The sequence below is a fragment of the Cynara cardunculus genome (genome assembly GCF_001531365.2).
Source record: "Cynara cardunculus var. scolymus isolate 2C chromosome LG 15, CcrdV1, whole genome shotgun sequence".
NCBI classification, from domain to species: domain Eukaryota; kingdom Viridiplantae; phylum Streptophyta; class Magnoliopsida; order Asterales; family Asteraceae; genus Cynara; species Cynara cardunculus.
In genome coordinates this window covers 20967295-20986309 of record NC_037542.1, presented here as the reverse complement: position 1 = coordinate 20986309, position 19015 = coordinate 20967295, and the positions used below count along the sequence as shown (strand labels likewise).

General features: G+C 36.2%; 1 protein-coding gene across 7 annotated transcripts; it reads right to left on the bottom strand.

The window, feature by feature from the left end:
• Window positions 1–7208: 7208 nt before the first annotated feature.
• Window positions 7209–18579, bottom strand: LOC112528319 (G-box-binding factor 1-like). 7 transcript variants are annotated; one of them, XM_025139323.1, is made up of 7 exons: window positions 18494–18578; window positions 17112–17165; window positions 16989–17036; window positions 10675–10731; window positions 8097–8174; window positions 7838–7963; window positions 7209–7494 (listed from the first exon to the last, which is right to left on the bottom strand). In XM_025139323.1, exons 4-7 carry the CDS (start codon window positions 10687–10689, stop codon window positions 7408–7410), a joined length of 306 nt encoding a protein of 101 aa, XP_024995091.1. In that variant the 5' UTR covers window positions 10690–10731; window positions 16989–17036; window positions 17112–17165; window positions 18494–18578; the 3' UTR covers window positions 7209–7407. The 7 variants fall into 7 exon arrangements, 5 of the variants coding, with proteins under 5 accessions (XP_024995091.1, XP_024995088.1, XP_024995090.1 ...); XM_025139320.1 differs by having other exon boundaries at window positions 10675–10790; window positions 16989–17165; window positions 18494–18579; XM_025139322.1 differs by lacking the exon at window positions 18494–18578 and having other exon boundaries at window positions 16989–18453.
• Between the last annotated feature and the right edge of the window lie 436 nt (window positions 18580–19015).

Genomic DNA, 19015 nt, shown 5'->3' with positions numbered 1-19015 from the left:
TAGATTTTTTATATTTAAAATGAGATGTTTATCCTGTATTTGATTGTGTTTATCTGCAGTTAGTTACACGAATTCAGATATGAGATGAAATCGGATAGGGATGAACGGGTTTAAGAGTTTAAGAGTTTTAAGAGTTTAAGAGTTTTTAAGAGTTTTAGCCAAATGCTTTATAATATAGTATAGATATATGTTATTTCTTTTGTCCCAAAATAAATCTCTACGATGAAAAAAAACTGAACATTATTGCAGCTACTGTTATCCAAAAGGAATAAGCATAAAAAGAATATTATTCCAAAAGAATAAATATAATGTAGGTTATAAAGTAAAGAATTATAGAATTTTTGGAAAAATACTTAATACGTATAGACAGTTGCATTGAACATTCTATATAAAGGCATATGGTCTCTTCCATACACCTCAAATCAAACACAAACAACAACATATACTAACCATAAAACTTCCTTAATTGTCTCTACCTTCCCCCAATAATCATGGAATACTATTCCAAGAAGACAACTCATGACCTTGCTAAGATTGGCAAAGAAGCCTTTGATCTTATAGATAATAAGTTCTCAGGTGGTCATAATTATAACTCGAAGCCACCATTGACTGCTCCGCCAAGAAGAAACCCACAACAGGTGTTTCACTATCAGTATCAACCGCAACAAGCTTATGTAGTTCAACAACAAGTGTATGATGAACCGGTATCTGCTGGCACGAGGATGACAGAGAGAGTCATAAATTGCAATGATGCTGCCAAGATGTACGGTGGGACTGTGTTTGTGGATTATCCTAAAAGGAAGCCGGCTCGTAAAAGTTTCTTCTTGTAGTATTATATATTTCTTATAATGTACGTTTGTTAAGTACAATATGCATAAAAGGTACGTAGCTTGTGTGTGTATGTATGTATGTATGTATCTTGGATTCCATATCCCTTGCCACTAGCTAGTTGGTTTTACGTGGATGTGCCATGATCAGTCAAATCGATTGCATAATATTACTGGGTGGTTGTATTAACTTGATCTCGTGTGTTTTCATTCTTATTTGAATTCAAAACTTAGGGAAGCAATTATATTATGTTTTTAGGGATGAAATAATTTCATTAATTATTAGAAGAAAATAATAAAAGGTTCCCTTGAAGGCAAGGTTAAACTGAGAAGATTAACGGGCCGTTTGATTCATGGAATTCGAAAGAATTTAATGAAATTGGAATGATAAATTTCAATTCTTTTGTTTGGTTCATTTCTTGAAATAGATGGAATCCTTCGAATTCCATTAAATTCTACAAATCAATGAATTCATCATTCATTGGCATAATGGAAGAAATTGAATTCCATCACCATCCACCACAACCATGCTACTATTGTTCGTCATGCCCCACTGCTAACCCCCCACCACACCACTACTGTCGCCACCACCCACCTTCCCTACCCCATCACTAACCACGATGCCACTACTGTTGTCATCACATCCACCCACCTCCCGATCATTCAGTACACATCCCTACTACGATCATGCTATTACTAATACTGTCACGCCCCTAACCTGTCCCAACCCCCACACCATTATTGTCGCCGTTACAACGGCCAGTCATCTCCACCACCACCCTACCCCAACTCACCACTAACCACCATCACACTATTGTCGTCATCATACCACCCACTCCCAGCCACCCGACCACCATCCCATGACTGTCATCGTGACAGCTACCACCCAACCACCCATCCCCACCGCCCCACCTCGCCCCTAACCTAACCCCCACCCCGCACCACTATTGTCGCCTTCACAACCACCACTCACCTATACCCCACCCTATCCGAACCCCAACTTACCACTGAACACCATGCCACTATTGTTGTCTTCATACCCACCCACTCCTAGGCCCCAGCCACCTGACCACTATCCCACCACTATCATTGTCACAACTACCATTGGTAGGGTTTGGACAGGGCGATGGGTGCGATAGTCCAAACAAAGACAATTGTTTCAATTCTTTTGAGAGATTTCATTACAATTCCTACTAACCAAACACGTAGTCAAATTCCGTCAAATTCCATTCCAATTCCTTCAAAGTAAAATTCTTTTGATGGATTACAATTCCATCAAATTCCATTATGTGAACCAAACATCCTTAAGAACACATGGATCCACACAAAAAAAGGTTGCATTGAAGGCAAGGTTAAACGGAGAAGTTTGCATCCATGGTGTATAAATTAATTAAAGAGATCACAAAGACCTTTATGGTCCATTTGATTTGTATGATTGTTTTTTTTGGGATTTGGATTTCATGGATGGATTTGAAATCATTGGTATGTTTGGTTTGTAGGATTTGGAATGTAATTAGATTTTATTATTTATAGAAATAATTATAAATAATTGAATTACATTTTTATTAATCGATTATTACAAAACAAATGTTTTTAAAAAAAATTAAAACCTTATTATGTACAATCCTACGAAATCCCAAGCACTCCCTTAGGATTTCAAAATCCTATGTTTGTAGGATTTCAAAATCCTATGTTTGAAGGATTTCAATTAAATTCTAAGATTTTAAATCCGGATAATCCAACAAATCAAGCATGAGATTGGAATGGATTTAAAATGCAAATCCCTCAAATTCATTTCATTCCTTCAAACCAAACGGTACCTTAAGATTATTGTATTCAATTCCTATCCCCTATATTTAACTCATCATTTTCACGCTCTTATGCTAAAATACAAAAAAAAAAAAAAACCCTTCGTTTTGATAGTATTAACGATATAATTATGATAAAAAAATCAGAAACAAAGAAATTATATAGTAATTGACACAACCTGCAACATTCACCGCATAATTTAGAAAACACCATTTCATCTGTCAACTTCCAATATTACAATAAGACGTATATACAGCCTCCAGCAATAGAACATTTGAAGTCATGTTCTTGGAGTTTTTCCCGATCGATCAATGTTGTTTTTAAATTAATTAATTTTTAAAAAAAATTACACCAATTTTGTGACGGATTTATGACTGGTTTTTTAAAATAATAAATAAGTAAATAGTCTGTTAAAAATCTATCGGAAAATTTATTGAAATAAATTCTTATTTAAAATAAAAAGATCAGTGACAGATTTATGACGGAATTCAACAAAATCAATGACGAATTTTCCGAGGAAAAATCCCGTGATCCGTAAAACCCAGTTTTTCAATAGTGTTGAGTTGAGACAGCATGACGTTTGATATTAATGCGTCAGGAGGGGATATATTCGCCACCACTTTGTAAATGATTGTAAAAATATTCCCAACTCTCAATTATTCGAGAAGGAATTATGATTCATTTTAAGATAAGAAGGAATAAATTAAACATCTTCTTATTTTAGAACTCCAAAACCATATCATCAATAGCAACCAACATGTTTTTTTAATTATATAATATTTATATACGACAAATAACAAAATATAGGGTTGGAACGGAATTCAAATCCAAACCCCTCTAAATCCTACCAAATAGAGGTTTTCTTTGAGAACTCATGTTCTTTGAGCTTGTAGAAACCAACATGATGTTTGATCCTAAAGTGTCATCCGAGGATACATTGCCACATTTTTTGACCGTTGGTTTGGGGGCTTGCTTAGGCACATTGGCTAATTTCCCGAGCAATCACAAATCGTCTGGAATCATCGTAGGTGAACCTCTTAAATGTTAATCCAAAACATAGTACATACCCCTAAATGTTAATCCAAGTCGTTAAATTATAAGATTGGCATATATTATATGATAAGATAAATGTTGAGTATCTTTTAGTTGATGGTTTTGTTTTTTTAATCGGATCCACACCCAAGAGAATAATATAGCTTTTCATAATTTAATATACAGATATATAGCCAAATATTGTGTATAGCCATATCCATATGGACCGTATTTGACACGTCTTTATTTTATATACAGCAATCTGAATGATCACATATAGTACTTCTATTTCACTTTCCCAACAATTTTATATACAACGAAATAGATAGTTTATGGGTTGTTTATCAAACATTTATCGGTTGAGCATTATAAGAATCTTACACAAGAAGAGGCATAGCAAGTACAGAGAATCATACCCGATAAGTAAGGGAGAAGACTGTCCTGTTAGCGTTTACTCAGTACCAACAATCCACTTTGATGGCCGAGAATACCACTCGGTAAGATAAGTGAGGTTGATGACTTTTGTCGGTAATACACTTACCCAGTAAGCATTTGATAAGTAAAGAACCTCTTAGTCTCATTTAATTCCATATTTACCCCATGAGCATCGTAATGTCTAACATAATGTAAAGTTTAAACGTATGTTTAACTTATAACAATCGAATTTCAAAACATGGGTTGTTATAGCAAACCAACTTAAGAATAAAATGTGAAAAATCCAACAAACAAAAAGTACAAAAAGTTCAAGTCTTTTTTTAAATATAGATTAGCCACATGAACATGATACCATCATGTATCACAACTATTCTTACTCCCTTTTTTGGCATATCTGGAACCCATTAAATTACTCTTTAAAAGAGTTCTTCACTAGAAAAGCAAAGTTTCAACATGTATCGAAAATAAATAGTCTAAGGGGCTATTTGGTTCTCGAAATTCAAAGGAATATCAATTTATTTGTTTGGTTCATTTCTTGAAAATAAACAGTCACGCCCCCACCCCAATCCATCACTAATCACCATGGCACCATTATCGTCGTTACGACTGCCAACCCCACCTCGTCATCCACCCCTGTCACCCACCTCACACCACCCCGCCACCCGACCACTATTGTCGTCGCTCTTTAACGGATTCCGATTCCACAAAATTCTATTCTACAAACCAAACGCTCCCCAAGTCTAACCAATGTGAGATTCCAACACACCCCCTCCAACAGAGGCCAGACAGGTTAAGAACACCAAGTCATCGGTCAACCTTTACTACAAAAATGACAACCTGCAACAGCGGAAGCCTTGTATGTTCTTTGAACTCAAAGGAGCTTCTATACCACTCCACTTTGTGTATGAATTAACCATAGACCGTATCCAACTACGTATGAATTAATTGAGAAGGAATCGTGATTAATTATAAGATCGGAAAGAATAAAATCAACACACGCTCAAGAGAATAATAAACTTTCGACAATTTTATTAGTGCAAGTATGGCTATCGAATAAATGATATAGATCGGATATGGATATGGATATGGATAGATCCGAACCATTTTTATATTTGCATCGTCGTTTCCAGCAAATCTGCTTCTCTTCCACTGTATTTTGATTATTTATTCCTCCCCATTTTGTTATATTTAATAGTTTCTAAAAGCAAAACAAGGAGCATAAACTTTGTTTGAATATTCCCAAAATATATTTTGCAAAAGGAAATTCCCAAGCAACTAATTTGTATAAACATATTAAATTTAATATATATTTATAGATCCAACATCAAATAGAAACCAGCTAAACGTTACAAACATATTTTATGTATTATTTCATAGATGAAACAACACATGTGAAAACCAGACCTGTGGAAATTATCAAAACCGTCCAATTGAGTTTGAATTTAAACCGACTTGTACTGTTATATTCTTATCTACGAGTATGAGCGTATGTTTCATGCATAAACACACTTTGTGCTTTTTTATTAGTATGGAAAACATCATTTGACGTTTCATCTATGAAAGATGAAACCCAACACAATATTATGAACAATGCATATTCATATGTATTGTTTCGTCTATAAAACAACACATACAAACTAGTTTTTACGGTTTCTAACTTTAAGGCAGTTTTTACATAATTTGCCTCCCATGTTTATATAGACAATTACTGATATGGAGTGTCTTTACCAAAATTCATAAGTTTTAATAACAGTGAAGATAAAAGAAAACCATCCAGTCAAAATGGGAATTTAACCAAAAATATTATAAATAAGAGAATATTTTCCAAAAAGATAATAATACAATTTAAAAATTAAGAAAATAATACTATTAATTAAATTGGACACTTGTCTTTCATATTTTTCTAATTTTCTATATATAAAGGCATGTGTGATATGTTTAAAAACCATAAGCAAACACAACAAAGAGAAATACTACTTCCTTTCTCTTAGTTAAAATGCCATATTACTCAAAAACCAGATTGGAGCTTTCGATGATCGGATCAGAACCGTTTGATCTCCTAGACGGGCGTAACCCCAAGTACCCATCATCGGCTCCACCAATTACTACTAAAACCCAAGAGCAGGTGTACCAATGTCAATATACACCACAACAGGCTTACTTTGTCCAACAAGTACCAGCAAAAAGGACAGAGATGGTGGTCGATTGCTACCAAGCGGCCAACATCTATGGCGGCACGCTGCGTGTGGACATTAAAAGAAAACCCGCCCGTAAGGGTTTCTTTTAATGATAATTAATCTAGCCACTTAGCCACCACACAAGTTTATATAAGCTTATATGTGTATTTCAATCTTGGAATTCTTCCTTGCCACTAGTTGGTTTTATGTGGATGTGCCAAGACTAGTGTTGAAATCAATTACAGTATGCTAATACTACTTGGTGTTAACTTATGTTTAATTACTTGATTAAGGCTTTGGTCAGATCCCAACTCCCATATACTATCATATGTTCTAAAGCTAATAAGATATCAACCACCAGATATCAACTCCTTTTCCAGCACTAAAATGCCCTGTTTCTCCCATGAATTTAGCCCTTGATTTGACTCCCATATTCATCGGCTGCTACAAGTTTCTCTAATCTAATCTGTGTGTATAATATAGGCCAATTCAACAAAATTAAACTTGAATGAACAAGCTACAACATCAAGAACAATACAAGAGGATCTAAAGGGGTTGTTTGGTTGGTTTTCATTTAGTCCTATATGGATAAAGTTGTCTGTGTGAATTAATCTGTCTGTATATATTGAGAAGGCTTATGTTTGGGAGGGTTTTTTCATAGATGGAAGGAGCGTGTTTTTTAATTGCAGAAGGGCAGGTTCAGAAAAAACTTGGCTCTCTACATAAAGCACCCCCTAGAAACTTACTAAATAAGCTATTTTCTATATCATTGTCACTACCAAACAGTCATGTATAGCTGACCGAATAAGCTGTGAGTCTCATTAAGCTTATTAAGCTGCTACAAACAGGCTCTAACTCTTTGTTTTCGGCTCACCCCAACTACTTTGCAAGCCTATACACAAACAGCTGATAGAAAGACCACCAACAAAGCCACCAACAAATCCTTAAAATTCTTCCAATAAAGCCATCATTCAGATTTCAGACCTGACTTTTGCATAGGTCTAGTTGCGATAAACAAAAGAAAAGGCACGAAAAGAAGGTGTATGTTTGAGTTTCCACAATCATTTTGGTTTATTCAAGGAGTTTCCATCCTAATTTTAGAATCTTAGTAACCAACTACCAGGTTTTCAACTGTTACCTTCATCAAAGCGTGATTCAAGAAATGCATCAAGCTCAAGGAGCTCCTCTGGTCCAAGAGACTTGCATAATTCATCCTGTAGAACAAAATATAAGTTGTTAAACTTTAAAATAAGCCAGCCATCACAAAAGATCGCAACATTCTTTTCTGTAAAGTTTTCATGTTAAACTTAGGTATTTGCTCCTTAATCATCATTACAAATAAATTGATTATATTAATTTTTGGTCTATTTTATCTTTTTTACAAGATATCTAGCATATTTAAGAATAGTCAAACAATTTCCTTACACTCTATGTGAAGTCGAACTTTGCAATCAAGTACATAAATAATATAAAGGACTATCATTATATATAGTTTCCGCATTGTGTTCAAACATGAAGATATCATAGGCACAAATGGTGATGGGGAATGGCATAAACCTTCATTTTCATGTTTTCATTCGCAACCTTGTCACATTCCACAGATAGCCTCTGCAGTTCCTCTCTAAGCAAGAGATTCTCATTTCTTAGTCCAGCTACTCTAGCCTGTAGCTCTTCACACTCAGCCTGGTGATAAAGGTAGTACGTAAGTGAAGTACCAAAATCCAACTTTTATCAAAAAGCTTCTTTTTTCTTTCTGTAGGGTAGTTAAGTTGGCAGTTGGACACTATGAGGTTACATTAAACAAAGTATGTGTCACCTGCTTGCGCAATCTTGATCTTCTAGCTGACTCTCTATTAGATTGCTTCCTCATCTCTCTTTTCAGTACTCGCGATGTCTGCGAAGACATGATAATCGCGTTGGTTGATGTTGATCAGCAATATATGTCTAAAAGCTTTGTAAGAACCGAAGATGCAACTACTTTAAACAGATAGTATGAATCCTAGAATATGACAGAGATTTAATATTTTTAGTACAAGTAATAATAGTTACGAGGGTTCGTGCATAGTTATGAGGACCCAGACTCTATATCGAAGAAGTAGAAAAACAAGGGGGTGAAGGAAAAGGCTGAAAACTATGTGTTTTTTTTAACTGAACTTTTCGCACTTCTGACATTTTCGGTGAGTGAAGTTCCAATTTCTGCAACAAAGAGACTGAGAACTATTGTCTACTAGAATCAAGTGACTGTTGTTCATATCAATGCATATACGTACAGGAAATGTAAGTTGTTCAAATTACCCCACACACATCATCCTCCCTATTTGCACCCTCCTTCCCATGCTTCCCCAGCCATTTTTCCACTGCCAAGCGCCTGTTTCTCCCTTCTCTAGATTGCAAAACAAGTCGAAAGTGTAAGCCACTTCCGCTTAACTCAAATTTAATAAAGGTTAGAGACTTATTTTCTCATTAGTTGATTTATGTTCTTCTGAATTCCATATATGATATCTTCAGGGTTTGAAAAATGTAGGTCAACGCCAGATGCAGTAGGGGAGGATAAGGGAGGGGGTAATCACGTGTTCTCCCGTTCGGACGTTGATGTAGTTGTGGGGAGGGTAGGACTTTGGTAGCAGATTTTTATATGGACCTGTAGTTGTGGGCAGAGGTAGGACAAGGATAGCAGATTTTGATAGAGAGTAGTTGTGGGAGGCATAACTAGGATAGCCGATGTTTATAGGACCTACAGTTGTAGGGAGCGGTAGAGAACCGACAACAATGATAACAAGGTCATGGCAACAAATTCAGTAAGGGATCTGGACCTACTACCTCCTTCTACGAGATTTCGTTTATTACTTTTTTCTTATATATGGTCTTATTGTGAATTTGTGGTTACTATTTACTGTCTGGGTTTCCTGCTTGCACAATCTCTTTCTAGTTCTTTTTCTCCTATGCCTTCTGCTTTCCCATGTTTTTTTAAATCCCCACAACCTTCAAAAATCTTTTTAACAGTTCTTGCCTCTACAAAACTTTTTCGCAAGCCAAGGGTCTTCACATAAATAGTCTCTCTACCCCTTGGGTAAAGGAAAAATTTGCATACATCTTTACCCTCCCAGACCCTACTTTCGAGTGGGATATATAGGTATGTTGATGTAGTCGGACGGGAAGAAGCAATCATGTCGTGGGTATGAAGAAGATGGTGTTGGCTGTCAAAAAAGAAAATGACGATGATTTCTTCAAGATAATATAGTGGAGCAACTACATTTACTTGTACTCAAAGCCTTGATACTTGTAAACTAGATCTATTTATTTTCAACAACATGATCCTTCAAGTTAAATTTTAACCAAATCAAGGGTTGGGTTCCAGTGAGAAGGAGAGTTAAGGTGAGAAGCATAAGAAAGGATCTACACCCTTGGATGCACATTAGGATGAGATGCACGGAGATGAGATGCATCAGATCAATCCCCATACCAAGCGCGATTCATAGGTGGGTTTGAGATTAAAGGTGATTAAGGGTCCAGATCCTTTCTTACGCTTCTCACCTTAACTCTCTTTCTCACACGACCCTTCGCCAATCAATATTAGCTTGTACCTAAAGTAAAGCATACACTCCCTCCATTCCAAAATAAGTGTCCACTTTCAAAAGTGCTACTTTACAATTCTACCCTTACTTATGAGATGGAGAAACTCATTACTCCATCTATTATTAAGGGTAAAATTGTCAAATAGTTGATTAAAAAGTGTAATAATTACACATTTCTAAAATTGTATACCTTTTTCGTGGACATTTATTTTGGGACGGAGGGAGTATTAACATGCATAACATAAAATATATATATATTAGTACATGTTAAGAAAACAGATAAACAGACAAACTCTTGGGGAGCATTGTCTTTTATCTTTTCATGTCAACTTTATTTTTCTCTATGTTTTGATGCTCCTTGTGCAATATAATTTGTACATAGCTTTTATGTCACTAAATTTTTAAATCAAGACAGCTGAACAACCACATAATATGTTACATCAACTCGTCACTATACCAAACAATTTAAGTGGTGGTCACCTGATTATGGAAGACAAACATTTACAGCCGCTTAATCTAAAAAATTAAAGCATCATACACCAAACTGAAGATTTAACCCAAATCATTATGCTCATTTAGTATGTACATTTTGTAGGTCCCATTAACCTGGTTTCAGAAGAAGTGCTGGTGTGATATTGAACCCCATTTACCTGATCGAGAAGAAACGAGGGACCCTCAAATGGAGAAGGTTGAACCGAGAAAATTGGTGTAATGAATGAGGAACCAATAAAAATGTATTTTTCCACAAAGGTACTATTATAAACTAGCAAAAAGAACAAAGTTCATTGATACCTAAACTGAATCATCAGTCATCATTACCTCCTTTCTCACCATTGGTGGTCGCACCACTGTTTTTGAGGCGGCAAAGGAATTTGGCTGCATTGTCACAGATCCAGCTTCAGCAGAGGGATACACAGACTATCTCCAAATTAATACTGGTAAGAGGCAAAAAAAATTACGGGATTCTCAGCCACTGAAGTCAAAAATTTGGTCCCGAATTATTGTCCTTTGTGTTGACCACAGATAAATGAAATTGCAATTTATAACATATACTCAAACAGGAAGAGACATCTATGTAGAAGGTGTGCAGAATTACCACCTGCAAGCATCTAATTGAAGGTTCCTTCTTACCTCCTGAAACTTCGTGGAAGTACTAATTTGATATGTTGGTGCATATGTCAGACATTCACAAATTTATTTCTTAACAAGTTAATAAATGTTATCCACTGGAATAATAAAAAGTCAACTATTATGATCATACTTTTGTTCAAGACTAGACAAGATAAGCATATGGAATGTAACATATGATGGGGAATCACATACAACTCCGTCATGCTCATTGCCTCAACTATATCTTTGGAGTAGTTACACATGTATCTTTGATCGTACAATAGAGATGGCAAATACATCATTCACTTCTAAATGACTTCTAGTTCAAAATAGCAGAGGGTTCTAATATTCCGATTGGAAACATTAGAACGGTAATTCGGTAAAAATGAACTACAATTCGAATCTGTCTAATATAGATATACCTTTCCTAACAACTGTGCACATTGTATTTTTAGCAACTCAAAAGTTCTCAAGCGACAAACGATGACAAAGGGGATTCAATAATCTAGTTCTTTATCCTACTACATAAATTAAAAACAAGAGAGACGGTCTACAATAACCACAATCATTTTTCATCACATTGATCCTGAAAACTTTAATTGTGTCAGCTGTGTACCTATTGCTTCTATCTTTAACTAAACTTCATGCTAACACAAACCACCAGTCCACCATTAGGTTTGTTTGGCAGTGTAGGATACAAAAGTGGAATAAGTGTAAATCTTGTGAAATAGTATGTTTCTACTGTCATTTAGTTCTAATGCCTTTGATCTTCAGTATCCAAAGATCCATCCCCTACTTCAAACCCAACTCAAGGAAGTCCTCAAAACAGAAAATGAAAAAGAATATTTCAACCAATTTTTGGTCCCCATCCCTTTGATCAAGGAATCATTCATGTACAATCCTGTTTGATGCCCCTCAATAAAATAGGGTGACAAAAACAAAAAATAGACATCTAATTGAGTATTCTAGATCAATTTTTTTCAACTTATGTGCCTAAACAATTTTGTGGGAGAGCAATACTTACAGCTACATAACTCATGAATTGTATGCCTATTAGAGTCTAACAGTTTCAAACACGTAAGCAATCACTTATTCAGACCTTTCCTAATGTCAAGGCCTTCTCATCAGATCTATCTCTGCAAATCTTTGATTGCATTGCATTCATCCATATTCATACCCAACACCAAAGCAAATTCAATACCAATCTCACAAATGTCTTGTCCTTGGATATTCAGTCGCAAATATTGGATACAGGTGTTATCCCCAACCACAAATAACTTCTATTCTCCATGGATGTCATCTTTAAGCACCAACCTTTCTTCCCAAATACTGTCATTTAAGGGGAGAATACCAGTTTTGGGATTTAATTTAGGTTTATTCCAGGCACAAATCCAGAGTTTAATAATATGGGGTTTTTTGTTTCGCTCTTTGGGAGAGGTTAATCCTTAATTAATAAGGAGATTAAGCAAATTAAGATTCTCATGCAAAAACTACCGGAGAGTATGGTTTAGCTTTTCGAAGGTTTAAAAAAACAACTACCTCTTGAAAGTAGACACGTGTTCTCTTTGGTAGCGTTTGGTACGCAGACATGATTGGCGACAGGACATAACAGCACAGAACTGGACGGGACAAGTGGGTAAGATAGGACTGGAAAAGACTTGGACAGGACAGAAAAAGTGTATGTCTGGTGTTTGGTACGACTAGGAGTACACAGGACAGAACTAGACAAGTTCTCCACAAAAGTTATTTGATAAATTTCTATATCATATAATAGTTATAATTAACAGAGATAAAGTAAATAGTTAAATAATGTAATTTATAAACATTTTAACACAATTTTCATATACATAAATACATACTAATATGACAATAACAAATTTGAATGAAAAATTTGATATAATTGATGGCAATTAAAAAAAACTTGATTCGTACAAAGAAGAAATTATGTTTTATCCGGTTAGGAAGTTCCTTATCAACTGGCGAAGGGCATGATGAAGATTGTTGCAACAATAATGGTTGTGGAGGTAGAGGCATTGGTGATTGGTGGACGAGGGTGGTTGCGGAGGATGTGAAGATAGTAGATAGTGGTGGTGGTGGGGTCAACAGTGGTGGAGGAGGTAGTTGTTTGTGGTCGATGCAGTGGAGGTACTGGTGGTGGTCGTTATGGTGGAGGTGGTGCTGGCCAACTGTACTAATAATGGTGGCGATGGGCAACGGTTGTCGGTGGCGATGGAAAACGGTTGTCGCTGGCGATGGGCAACTGTTGTGGCCGACGGTGGTTGTGGAGGACGTGAAGATGGTAGATAGTGGTGGTGGTGGCGGTCGACAATGGTGGAGAGGGTAGTGGTGTTAGTGGGCAGTAATAGCGGTAGTTAGTGGTGGTAGTGGTTATGATGGAGGTGGTGATGGCCGACAGTACTAGTGGTGGTGGTGATGGCCGACAGTACTAGTGGTGGTGGTGATGGATGGTGGTGGTTGTGGAGGAGGTTGTTGTAGTGGAAGAGGTGGGGCTGGCCGACGGTGGCTACCGGTGGCAGCGGCGGCCGCGACTAGCGGTGGTGACCATTAAACAAATACCATATTGAGGTTATATATCAAATGAGGGTAGATTAGTAATATTTTAGTTTTTGTCTCATTTGTCCCTTTTTGTTCCACCTATTTTGGTGGAACAAGAAAAGCCTTTTTTGTCTCATGTTGTCCCACCTTGTCCCAGTTCTTGTCCGAGTCATATGTCACGCCAAAAGTGAAACAGTGAGTTCTTGTCCTGTTCCATGTCGCACCAAACGTGGGACAGTGAGTTTTGTCTCGTCCTGTTCTGTCCTGTCCCATGTACCAAACGCAGTTTTGATCATCAATTGAAGTCAATAAACCTCGGGTTCTACCAAATTGGTATCATTGGAACCGGACAAAAACGTTTATTGAACCAATGGTGGCAAAAAAAGGAATTGATGCAGAAACTGGGCATCAAGATCGAGGAGGTGAGATCCACAATGTTCACTCATCTAGTTGCATGGAGGAACTGGCAGAAGATCAATGAAACCCAAAACCATAATACATGAGCAACACCACCAGTGGCAATAAGCATTGGCAAAAGGGGTTCTTGTGGAAGTAGGAATTATTATTGGCTCGATGGGGAATGAAATGACATATAGGGTTGTGAGAGGAAGGAGAGTTTATCGGTTATCACTATGTTATTGGGCCTTGAGAGATAACTGAGAAAATTGGAAAGGTTGTGCATTTACTACAACTACCACCTATTGATATTATTCACCTTATGTCTCATGTATCATAGTTAGGCCGAGAGACCATACACCGATTCCAACACTCACATCCACCTCGATTGATAATGGAAATCATTATGGAAGGAGGGGTGGTTAAGGTGGTTCCTTATGGACACTATGGGTTGCCATATTGTCCTAGGGACAGGGAGGTGCTAACTCATTCAAAAGGTTTGTCAAGTATGAGGCAACATTAGAACCTTTCGGAAACCAAACTTCCACCTAGAAGACAAGGTGTGTTTGAAGGGGAAACAATGTTAGCCCGTGCTTAGGTGTAGGCCCATAGGCGCAAGACAAACCTAGAGTTTAATAATAAAGGCATTTTTGTATTTTCCATTTGAGGGGTTAATCTTTATTAAAGAGATTAAGCAAATTAAGTTCCTTTCGTGAAAATTCATGGGGGATACTGTTTAGTTTTTATGGGGTTTGGGAGAGACGGCCTACCTCTCGAAAGTAGATTCTCTTTCATTTAGATCTCAATTGAATTAATAAAAGTGTTTGAGTGTTCTATCAGCAACGTAAATTTCTATTAAGTCGATACAACAGATAAGATAACGGTACTTAAGAATACAAAGTAAGGGCACAATTAAGGTAAGGATATAAATCAACAAATAAATGAAACAAGATTTTACCATTTGTGCAAAATTGGGAAGCAACATTAGAAAGGAAAATTGGAAGATGGATTCTCGAAGAGTACCTTAAATGTCGGATTGCCCCACCCTAAATCTAAGTCAAGCAACTTCGAAATCGCATAAGAACAAGGACAAACAAAAAATACAAATGAAAACCCTTGAATCATGTATATATTGGGCCGATCAATCAAAGCCCTTGGCAATCACTACTGGGCCTCTACTTCTAATTTGGGCCATAGGCAAAAATTGGATTCAAATAAAAATTCAAGGTATGGTCAACATTTTGAGAGTACAAAATGAGTCGATTTAGGCTTCAAAATGCAAAATATTTGCATTTGTTGTCAAGTGGTTACTTCAGAAACACCGTTGACGACCACGATTACAAAAATCTGAATGTTGTTTCCACAATAATACTATATTTTTCTTTTAAAGTTACTCAGATAAAAAATTACTTCCTCCCCTGAAGAGATAGTCCACCTCTGAGGTTTGAGCATCATATGAGCGATTGTTAACTACGAAATTGACTAGATCATTTTCTTTGTATGAAGAGTATTGGAATAAACCACCTCAAGACAAAAGGAAATCAAAAAATCTAAGTCATATTTCAATTTGGTAAGTAGTATGCACAAATCTCTAGAGTAAAAGGAGGACACTTCTTATGAGTAGTAAACTAGTTCATTGACGTCTTTCTTATTTGTCAATATATAGTGATGTATGGCATGTATTAGAGCAACTAATAAGACTACTACATGACTGGAAGGTTTTTGTTTGAGTCATGAAAACAACCTTGAAAAATGCAAAGGCAAGGCTGCATACAAAGTGTACATCCTGAATCTTGCAAAGCCAAGGAACCTAAGTGGACTGAGGTCGTTTCCATTGTTGTAGCACACGCATCTGGATGAGTAAGCTATGTACATGATGTGACGGATGTATTATTGTAGCCATATTGTTGCCTTTAATAAGGATGTGCACCCCACAAGAAAAAACGACCAATACCCATAATCAAATGTCATAAAGCTGAATTATGGGCATATATCATGTCAATTATCAAAATCAATGACCAAAGCAGGAGATGGAAATGGCATATAATCTTCAGATCATAATGTTTTACCATATGGTAAATCACTGGATTCTCATGAAAAAGGAAAGAGAAGTAATATATGTAGTTAACCATAAAGAGACTACAAAAAGACAATATTGTTTGCAGATAAGGAAACTAAACCAATGTGGTAGAACATGATAGACGCTCAAGCTGTAATCTGTTTGATCCAAGATCAAACATACTTGCATGTTCCAAATATGCAAAAGCAATAAGTACACAATTCCAACATTGGAAGATGGTTCTATTTCCAACAGGTATAATGTTCGTAGGTCAATTGTAGGTTTTTCTTATGTCAGGCCAGGCCTGCCGATGCATATGAGTAATATATGCCTTTATAAAATCACCCATTTGATGGCATCAAATCTAAACCTTTCAAAACCATGCTCTCAAAGTTTTTGAATGACACCCTCCCTGATTCATACAGCTGGGGACTGGTAGTGCCCTTATTGTAGAAAATGCAACCTTTTCTGTTTATAAGGGAAGTCTCTGATCAACACCTTGTGCTTGAATCAGAGCTTTGACATGTTATCGTTCATAGATGCTCCTCGAATCTGGTTTTGCTAAAAACAATTCCCTCAGACATGGCATCACGATGCTGAAGTTGAAATTCCGGACTATGCTAAAAAATTATTCAACTCTAAAGCATCAGAAATTAGTTTTTGCCTTCGGTCATCATTAACAGTTAGCTGTCTCCTTTTCACGACTCATTTTATCTGTTTGAAGTAGTTGCAGCTTCAGTTCTTGCAAAAATTTTAGACATATATCATTGGAAACAAAAACCAACTAATGAAGTTATCATAGACTGCGCAGATATTGAAGAAAGAGATGAGGAAGCAATCTAATACAGAGTGAGCTAGAAGATCAAGATTGTGCACGCAGGTAACACATACTTTGTTCAATGTAACCTCATAGTGTCCGACTGCCAACTTAACTACCCTAGAGAAAGAATAAACAAGCTTTTTGATGCAATTTTGATGTTGGTATATAATTATACTTCACTTATGCACTTACCTTTATCACCAGGCTGAGTGTGATGAGCTACCAGCTAGAGTAGCGGCACTGAGAAATGAAAATCACTTCCTTAGATGAGCTGCAGAGGATTTATGTGGCATGCGACAAGTATGAAAATATTACAATGAAGGTTTATGCCAGCCCTTGTCACAATTTGTGCCTATAATAACTCCATATCTGGAAGAAAAAAAAAATTGGAAACTATATGAGAATCAATGGCAATGATCCTTTATATTATTATGTACTTAATTGAGAAGTTTGACATCATATATGCTTTAAATATCCAAGATACCTTGTAACATGATAAAATAGAGTAATCTTGTGAAGCACAAATTAATATGATCGGTTTATTTATAATGATGACGAACAAGCAAACAATTAAGTTTAACATGAAAACTTTCCAAATTTCCATTCCCCAACCAATGTCTTAAGTACTACCACCTCCATCCTTGGAAATTGGAATAAAGAGTTCAAGTTGCAAATGGGTTAACTTTTGTAACTTTAGAAGTTTCAATAAGATAATTTCCTTAGTGTAAGAAAAATCAATAACTAACATTTAAATATATAGAGTAATAGAAATAAAAAATATTTACCGATAAGAAAACTATAGCCCCTGTCATATTTGTATTCAAAATACACTCTACTAGGAACTAAGGGTGTGACACTTCAATTTTGAAGGTTGTGAGCATATGCATATCAAAGGATTGTATGCATGATCTATGATTACTAAAACGTGATTTAAATGAATGAGGGATCAGATTTCTGGTTGCTATAGGAAAAACCAGTCATCCTTCAGCTAAGATTCACCATTACCATCTCACTCACTTAACAAGCAAGTCAAGGGTTCAAACATGAACCTTTCACGCAATTCCTAGGTTAAAACCTTTATTTCACTAAATTTCTTATCAAGTATGGTAACAAATCACAATTAAAGAAAATCAAAATCTGAAGGTACCACCGGTAGGGTTCAGGCAAGGTTTTGGTGTTATGGTTCGCAACAAAGACGGTAGGTGTGGTATCATTGACCCTTGTTTTTCCTAAGGCTAAGATTTTAGGCAGGGGATAGTGGTAAGCCTATTGAAAATCCACAACGGCAACAGTGGATATGAAATCATGGCACTTGTTTTTCCTAGATTTTAGGCAAGGCAGCTAGGGTTCAGCAACTACGCAAGGTCATGGTGCTATCAGGGCTAGGTCTCAAATGTATGGCCACAACAGCTTTTCATCATTGGTCATGGTTAGGGTTCACCTATGCCTAGCAAATCCACCTGAAGTTGAATCTCCTTTATAAACCATACTAAGGACCCATTGAAGATTTTCATATATAATAAGGGTGGGTCCATGACTGAAAATGTGTTGGCATGTATTCAGGGAAATCAAAACCTAACATATGATTATCGAATCGACATTGAACGAAAATAAGATAGAAACAAAAATCTACAAATACGCTTTTCATAAAACATCATCATCAACAAGAATCATACCAACTGCTGGAGAAAACTTACCACAAACCTCCAAAGCATCGTGTATATTGATATGCAACAACAGACGGACATCACCATCACCACCCCGTTCCCCCCCTCCGGCGAACACCTCCATCACCGGTCCTGTGAGATTGTTAAAACCCACCATAATCCCAAATCTGCCTTCCCTCCCCGAACTCCGAAACTTTCGAGTTTAGCGATCAAACGGGTTATGGATTTCATCACCTATCTGTGTGTTTTCGGTTGATCTGTGTTGAATATGTTCGTGTGTTTTTAGGATTTTCAAGTTTTTGATGTAACTACATGGACCAAAAATGAAGTTTTACGCTTAATTTCATACCCTCATATTTTGTCATTATATTTAAAAATGATCTCACTAATATTTATTTTTTAATATTATTATAAATAAAATAATAATTACTATCATTATTGCTTTATACATTTTGTTTTGAAATACAAACGGATTTTTAACATTTTATATGCCTTTTGGTTCAAAAATTATATAAAAAGATTCATAAATCGACAATTAATAGTATTTGACCA